General features: G+C 40.3%; 1 protein-coding gene across 2 annotated transcripts in view; it reads right to left on the bottom strand.

Moving 5' to 3' along the window:
• Nucleotides 1–370: 370 nt before the first annotated feature.
• Rxfp1 (relaxin family peptide receptor 1) overlaps nt 371–8814 on the bottom strand; it is a 114694-nt gene continuing 106250 nt past the window's right edge. Inside the window, exons 17-18 of one of the 2 annotated variants that reach the window (XM_021158615.3) lie at nt 6977–7195; nt 371–3792 (exon numbers count right to left, since the gene is read on the bottom strand). In XM_021158615.3, the coding sequence (XP_021014274.2) occupies nt 3491–3792; nt 6977–7195 (521 nt within the window). In that variant the 3' untranslated portion in view covers nt 371–3490. The remainder of the gene's footprint in view (nt 3793–6976; nt 7196–8814) is intronic. The other variant, XM_029475590.2, reaches the window with a different exon arrangement.

Genomic DNA, 8814 nt, shown 5'->3' with positions numbered 1-8814 from the left:
GTTACTTTTAGGTTAACACAAAATAATGACTTTAGATGGCATTTTCATGCATGTGTGCACTGTGTTCTCACCTCCCACCCTGCCAGCCTTTGCGACTTTGACTCCTCCACGTGAATACTACCCTCTTCCCCGACTCCCCTCCCCATCTTTCTCAGTACCTCTTAGTACTTCTTCCCTTCATGGTCCCCTTTGTAGTTTCATTTCACTTACATTTGCATGCTCTCTCTCCCCCTCTCTCTCTCCCTCACACACACACGCACACACACACACACACACGAGAAAGAGAGTGAGAGAACGAACTTAGAATTTATCTTTTGAGTCTGAATTATTTCATTTAACATATACATAATGAAACTTTTATTCAGCCACCGAGCAGGAAAAAAAGAAGACATTTTCAGGAAGATTCATGTAACTGGAGATTTCAATGTTAAAAAATAGGATGCAAAATAAACACAAAAATCAGTAGTGTTTCTATGTACACATGATGAACTTACTTCAAATGAGGTTTCTTACAGAGATATAGGGAAGCTACTGAATATTTTGTAAATATGTAAAGTCTCCTTTTCTTTCAATGAATGTCTAGGCTGTTCCCTTTTTCCTGTCTTTTGGTGAACGTTACAATAAGTATGGATATACCAGTATCTCTGGGTTATGTTAACACTGAGTACTTTGGGTGTATGCCCATGAGTTGACTAGCTAGGTCACATGGTGTATGGATTATATTTTGAGTAACACTATAGGGAAAATGTTGAGGTCCGTGAACTTTCTAATGGAATCTTTAGGGTCTTTTAAATGCAGCTTTGAGTTGTCTACAATAGGGATATATTAACTTCTCCATCATATTTATGGCGATTTTTTAAATTTCTTTTTGTTTTTGTTTTTTTCAAGCTAACACTTTGAAAGATATACTGAATAAGAATTATGTAAGTGGGCACTTGTAGGAGGCACGGCATAGAAACAGGAACATAGGCACAGGACAAAGTGTTTGAGGAACCAGATGTATTAAACATGCGAGCCTGTTTTCTTCAAAGGAAGAAAATAACTGACACTGGTCGCCTAGGAAGCTGGGATGGGTGTTGTTCGACAACCCGGTGATCGTTTTGCTGGGCTGTGGAGCCAGCCTTCCTGAATCCTCCCACCCCTGCCAAACCCTGAGCATTGTGGAGGCCCTAATCCTGAGCCTTGTCTCTCAGTGAGTAGAACCCAACTTACAAAAGAGGCTCAAAGTCCTTTGTGTCCTCCATCAATAATCGATCATTATTACAAATCCTTCCTCCTTAGGCCCTGAGCACTGTTTATCAGCCAATCAAATTCATATTGTAAAGATCATAAATGCTTTGCTACTTCTATAGGGAGTTTCATTGTGATAACTGTTACATGGAAACCTTTCCCTAAAATTTACGGTGCTTAAATGTGTAAGAAAAATAAACTCCAAGGTCAGGTTCTGGAAGTTTAGGGCCAGCACCTGCAAAATTGGTGCTGATTTGAGTCTCATTCTTCACCTTATGTGGATGGTTTACCTGCTGGCCATGATGCTGCCCAGGTCTCCATCAGACTCTCTTATCTCATTCCCTGTGTTAGAGGTGATGCCATTTCCCATTTAGTTCAGTTACTTGCAGCTTTGTTTTATATGGCCTTTATTAGGCTAGCTTTGGCTCCTTCTATTCTTAGTTTCCATGGGGCTTTTATTATGAAGGTTGTCAAATTTTTTCAAAGGTGTTATGTGTGTGTTGAAATAATCACATGATATCTACCCTATGTGTTATATTAGATTTGTTTATTTGTGAAATGGATTAACAAAGTTACCTACCTGGATAAAACAAACTTAGTCCTGGTGTGCAATCGTCCCAATCTGTCATCTGTTCCTGACTTTGATTCATTGATGTTTATTGAGAATCATTACATTTATGATCAAGGAATTGATCTATAGTTTTGTTCTTTTATTGTTTTTTTTTTTTTTTCCCCTAAGGTTTTGATCAGGGCTGTGCTGGGTTCGTAGAGTATGTTTGCTAGTGTTCCTTGGATTTTCATCTGAGGAACAGTGTGAGTAGCACTAGTGTTAGCTTTTCTTAAAGTTTTGTTTGCAGGTTGTGGATATAAGTTGTTTATATCTTCTTGATTTAATTTTGTTAGGTTACATGTGTCTTGTAACCCTTTAAACAATCAATTGAAACATGAAGGCTTATTTCTGAATTGGATTTCATTGATCTAAATGCCATCAGTCCTGCTTCTCTGGCTTACCCCTTTGCAATATTCTACCTACTGTCCTGTTCTGTTTCCTCATGATGGCACCAACTTAGAGCGAAGCCACTGGAGAACTCAATATGGAGTGACAGAACAAATGCTGGTTCTGGGTTTATAACAAAGCTTGCCTCCCTTCTGTGTGTGTGTGTGTGTGTGTGTGTGTGTGTGTGTGTGTGTGTGTCTGGGCATGAGTAATACATGTGTGTGGTAGTCAGAGGCTGGCAGTAGGTGTCTTCCTCAGTAGCTGGGCAACAAGCCTTCAGGGTCCTCCAGTCTCTACTTCCTCAGCACGGGTATTAAAAGTATGTTCTACCATAGCTGGCTTTTTAATGGTCGTACTAGGAATTCAGACTCAGTTGGTTGTGTGCGCACAAGTACTTTAGCAATTGAACGCTATCGTAAGATCTGCTTTTACATGTGAGAGCCAGGATTTTTCGATGTGGCTGAGGCTGGCCTCAAACTTGTGACCCTTCTGCTTTTTCCTCTCCCATGTTAGGACTACAGGTCTGTCCATGACATCTAGCAACAAAGTCTCCTTTTAATAAATGTGTTGACTCTCAAGTGTGGTGACTCAATGAAGAATGCAAAGGATTCATTAAGCAGCAATGTTTCTATTTTGCAAACAATCACATTTAAAATTGTGTGTGTGTGTGTGAGATGTGTATGTGTGCACACACATGCCATGGTGCACAAGTGGAGGTCAGAGGACAGTTTTCCAGAGTCTATTTTCTCCTTCTACCCTTCCATGGGTTCCAGATATTGAGCTCAGGTCACCATTCTTATATAGTAATCACCTTTCTCCACTGATCATCTCGCTGACCCCAAACATTTTATCTGATGCTGTTATCTTTGAGTATCATAACACTTTAGAACTTAGTTTAAAAGTATCTGTGGGTCTTATGTTTGCTGATCTGCACAACAGAAGTCTAGGAGCTGTGGGTAGTTTGTGCTGTTAATAGTTGAACACTATATAGATTAAAAAGGCTCTATGTTGTGTGCTCAGCACTTTACCTCCATGCAGTGTGCATAAATGCATGCTTGAAATAGATTTCCTTCATCCGCTATGCAAATATGTAATAATACACACACACATTGTCAGCATAATTACTTCTCTCTGTATGAACACCAGCTACCTGTCCCTACCTTGGGCCACTCTAAGCTAACTTGTCTTAGATATCCGCATATCCCTTCATATTGGCAAATCCCTCTAGAAGCACTTCACAGTATTCTTGAGAATAAGATCCAGTTACGAATAAGAATTGAGTCTAGATGATTGAGAAACTAGTGACAGATCACAGGGGTCTGTGAAAGCGCCTGGCTTCATGAACCCCGTGGACATCTCCTGCGAAGGCCACATTTCCACCCAGATGAATGACGGAGCATATGCTTTCTGAGACCCTTTCCTGTCAACAGACCTTCTTTGTCTGTAGTTGTGCCAGAGTTGATGGATCATTTCCTTGAAAGGTCTAGTGGTCAACGTGTAGATAATTGGGTTCAAAGCACTGTTGATAGGCAGAATAAAAATCACCACCCAAGAGGTAATAGAATCTGGAAGAGAAAGATGAAACAGCTGAGTGACGATTGGGGGTTGTAAGGCATATCTTGCATCCTCCGTCTTCAGCCTCCCTTTTCTTTCATTTGATATGATTAAACACCAAGTTATTTACAGGATGTCTTTCTGTAGTGTCAGTGTTTAAGGGAATGCCAGTGCTCTGGAGGCTTTCTCTGAATACATCAGAGTGCCAACAAAAGAACACTACTGGGGGCATTTATGCAGTTATGACATAGCATTATGAGTCTATTTAAAGACCAACCACACTGTTTAGCATTTATCATCATTCGCAAATGTTTTAACCAATAGAAGATACATGCAGTATTTCTCAGAACATGTAGATTTATCTTGAATGAATTTCTTGTTTGTTATGTATTTGACTTCCTTCTCTTTTCCTTTATGGCACAGCTAGGGATTGAACGGAGTGCATTGTATGTGCCAGATGAGCACCCAATTGGCTCCCAGACCTGTTTATTTTAAAAGTAGGCACATATTTTAAGTCTTGCACAAGTGTGTGTGTGTGCATGTACATGCGTGTGTGTACATGTGTGCATGCACATGTGTGTTCATGTGTGTTCATGCATGTGGCCAGAGGTCAATGCTAGTTTTTCCCCCCATTTTTCTCCACATTACTCTTTTTGAAACAGGACTTCTCAGTGAACCTAGAACTCGCCAAATGGGCTAGGCTGGCTGGCCAGGGATTCCTGGGATTCTCCCATCTCTGTCCCCTCCCAGGGCTGGGGTTATAGATGTGCTACGGCACACTTTGCTTTGCTTGTGGTTGCTAGGGAACCTGACTCCTGCTTGTGTGGCAAACATCTTGTAGACTGAGCCATCTTTGCAATATATTGAGGCTTTTGACCAAATATTTATTTCAGTGAAATATTGTTGAGTAGATTAGCAATACAGGCCTAAAGACCCAACCACTAAGAGCCTGAGACAAGTCAGGTGTGATGGTGCACATCTTTAATCTCAGCACTTGAGGCAGAGGCAGGCAGATCTCTGTGAGTACAAGGCCTTCCTGATCTATATAGTCAGTTCCAGGACTGCCAAAGTTACATGGAGAAACTCCTGTCTTAAATACTGCCCCCCCCCCCCATAGAGGCTGAGAAAAGTACATGGAGCAACTTAACACAACTATGCCTCAACATAGTGGGGAGAAAGATGTAGAGATATAGTTGGGCGGTAGAATACTTGCCTAGTGTTATGAGGCCCTAGGTCCAACCCCTAGTACCACAAATGAACAACCCAAAGCACAAAGCAAAGCATTACAAAAACATAATCCCCAAACATTTAAATCCATCATTTTTGGAAGAATAATTTTGATTTTTTTTTTTGTCTGTCTGCCTGTCTGTGTATGTGCCACATATGTGTGGGTATCCAAGGAGGTCAGAGAAGGGAGTCAGATACTCAGGAACTGGGGTTGCAGTTGGCTGTAAGGGTCCTCATGTGGGCACTGGGAACTGAACTTTTGTTCCCTGGAAGGAGAGCTAATACTTTCAACTACTGAGCCATCTCTGCAACTTCCTAAACCTATCTTACAAATCACCTTAGCATATATATCTATATCTATATCTATATCTATATCTATATCTATATCTATATCTATATCTATATCTATATCTATATCTATATCTATATCTATATCTAACTACCAAATGCTCAGGTTCTTGTCATGATACTATTGTCCCTCTTATTCTTCATAAATTGTCAGATTCTATTATCATCACCCATTTGAACAAACTAAATTGTGCATATGTAGATGTCAAAATGTGAATATACACTGGATTGCATATGCAGTCAGTAGGGATACTTGTATATTTTTTGATAAATATGCATGACATAAACTTTGCTCATTAACCTTTCAAAGCGTAGTTCTGTGGTGCTGAGTACATCTACATTGTTAGCATCTCTCACCACCCTGGTCTCAGAATGTTCTCATCTTCCCAAAGGAAACTGTACTTGTTAAACGATGTCTCCCACTCTCCCCTTTCCATCCTCTAGCAACCACTAGTCTATGTTCAGTCTATGAATTTGACTGTTCCAGGAGTCTCATGTAAGACCAATCATAAAACATGGATTTCCTGTCAGGGCTCTTTGCTCCACACAATACCTTCAAGATTCATGTCTAATACAGTACATGCCAGAATTTCCTTCTAAGGGCTGATGAGAAGGCTCAGTGGGTAAAGGTTCTTGCTACCAAGTCTGACAACCTGAGTGTGATACTCAGAATACACATGGTGAAAGGGGAGAATTGATTTCAGCAGATTGTCCCCTGACTTCTGCAGGTGTACACACACACACACACAAAGTAAATAAATGTAAGAAATTTTAAAAAGCGCTTTCGTTTTTTATAAACCCGAAGAATGACCCATGTATATGCTTGCTACATTTCGTTTGTCCATCAGTAGACACTCTATGATCCATGTACCAGTTTGCTTTGGTTTATTTGCCCATCCATCTGTAGACACTATACTGCTTCTGCCAATGAATGCCGCTGTCAACATAGGTGTGCTGATATCTACTTTAGTTCTGGCTTTCAATTTCCTTCTGTATTTACCCAGAAGTGGAATGGCTGGATTGTATGGCAACTCTATAGCTAATATTTTGCAATCTCTAGCATATTCTTCTACAGTAGCCATCCCATGCTCAAATCCTACTAGCAATGTACAAGGTGTCAAATTTTTCCTCCTCACCAACATATTCACGTTATGTCACTCAAAGTAACAGCCATTGTGATAAATGTGATGTATATTATTTTACAATGCCGTGTTGTTATCTATTATGTCACCATCTGGTGCAGTGTCCTCTAGCATATGTATTGTAGGGAGAAACATTTCTCAAAGTCTAAAAAGTAAATAAATTCATGATTGGATAATTATTGTTGTTATTGTTGTTTTGTGGTCGTTTTAAGCAGGCAGCCAATTTAAGCAATGTATACCATTTGTTTTGGTCATTTTGTTTTCATGATATAGTTTGTTTTCCTAAGAACTGTGGTACTAGGCATTTATGGAAAGAACTGAGCAGTTCCTCTCAGTAAGCACTTCACCAACAATGGAGCCAGAGCCCACACTACGCTGACTAATAATTCTTGAAACGAGTTGATGTTTAAGGGTAGTAATTGTCTTTTTAAAAAGAATAGCTCTGCACAGATTTATTCTCTCCAGGGAAAGATTGTACCTGGTATTTCCACCTGAAGCAGCGAAAGAAATTTCAGTATAAAGATGGGAATCCAGCACAGCGCATCGGTAAAAACGATAAAGAAAAAGCGTTTGGCGAGAACCATCTCCTTCTTCACTTGCTTCTGTATTTCGGTTACTGTTACGGTGCTTTGATGAACACTGTAAAACATGCTTCCATAGGAGAACACAATGATGATAAATGCCACCAGGTTAATACCTGTTTAGACCATGAAGAACATTAGTAGTGTATGTTAGCATTCTCTTAAGACAAACAGATTTAAAAAAATGGCTTTAGATGTTACTATTAAGGCCACAGAACCAATAAAGTGGTATTTATTTATTCACTTGTTTACTTTGTGACAAGGCCTTACTGTGGAGTTCAGATGAGCCTTCAACTTGATTAGGTAGCCTAGGCTGGACACCACAATACAGTCCTCCTGCCTCAGATTATAAATGTGTACCAGATCTCTTTCCTGGCCTCCATTTCCAATTACACAGTCTCATCTCCAGCACTACCTCCAATATTGTCTCAAAGGGTCTCTCTCTGTCTTTCCTCTCTGCCTCCATTTGCTGGGGGTTCTGCAGCTCGTCTGGACCCAGGCTTGCTCTCTCACCCCATGTCTTTTGTGTCAGCCACCAACACCCAGAGGCGCTCTCTACCTAGGCACATGCTGGTCAGTGAGAATCAAATAGGCAATCTTTACTCTCCTTCCTGTCTTTTGATTCCAGTTCCCTAGTCTTATCCCTAGCCCAGTAGCAGACCATATGCCTTCTTCCCTGCCTGTTCTTCTTTGACTCCACTCTCTGGAAACTCTAAAAAGCCTCACAGCAGACCCAGCTTTCCTCCTTCCTCTAGTTCCTTTCAGCTCCATCTTCCTTACAGTCTATCCCTGTTCCTTCATGTTAGCTCCCAAAACCTAGAAACACATTCAGCCTGGGACTCCCAGTGGCCACACCATGCAGGGAATCAAAAGCACTCCTTACCAGGCAACCCATAGCCACTACACTCTTCTAAGATCCAGAGAGGGCAACAGAAACTGAGGAGTGGAACACTCAGCCAACAAGGACAAGACCTGATATCAATGCATAGAATCACAATGATCCCAAACCCCGATGCCTAAATGCCATCGCAAACACAACCCCACAGTCATTAGCAGCCGAGACAATGTTTCTCCAGAATTCAGTAACCCCACTGCGGTACGCTCTTAAAACAAAAGAAGGCAATACAGGTGCTGCAAAAACAATGATTTCAAAACAGCTATTATGAATATATTCAAGGACCTCAAAGAGGATATGAATAAGTCTACTAATCAGTTTTTGAGAACACTAACTAACAGTAGAATGAAATGATTAAAATGATTCAAGACATGAAGTAGCAATAGAATCACTGAAGAAAACCAAAACTCAGGTAAAACTGGAAATGAAAATTTTAGGAAGTCAAACAAAAACCTCAGAAGTAAATGTTCAACAGAATAGAAGACATGAAGAGGAAATTTAGGGCATTCAATACAAGAAATAGAAGAAATGGGTACCCTGATCAAAGAAAATGTAAACTCTAAAAAATCCATGCACAAAACAGGAAATCTGGGACATCATGAAAAGACCAAATCAATGACTGGTAGGAATAGAGGAAGGAGAAGAAACCCAGGCCAAAGACACAGAAAATGTTCTCAACAAAACCATAGAAGGAAATTTCCCTAACCTTAAGAAGGAAGGGCCTATCAAGGTACAAGAAGCATACAGAATACCAAATAGACTGAACCAGAAAAGAAATTCCCTATGACACATAGTCAAAACAATAAAGGAAACCACCTAACATATAAAAGCAAACCTACT

Source organism: Mus caroli, unplaced genomic scaffold, assembly GCF_978045245.1.
Source record: "Mus caroli unplaced genomic scaffold, Mus_caroli_1 scaffold_3, whole genome shotgun sequence".
In the NCBI taxonomy this organism is placed as follows: domain Eukaryota; kingdom Metazoa; phylum Chordata; class Mammalia; order Rodentia; family Muridae; genus Mus; species Mus caroli.
The sequence above is the reverse complement of the archived record's forward strand: the minus strand, read 5'-3'. Positions and strand labels throughout refer to the sequence as shown.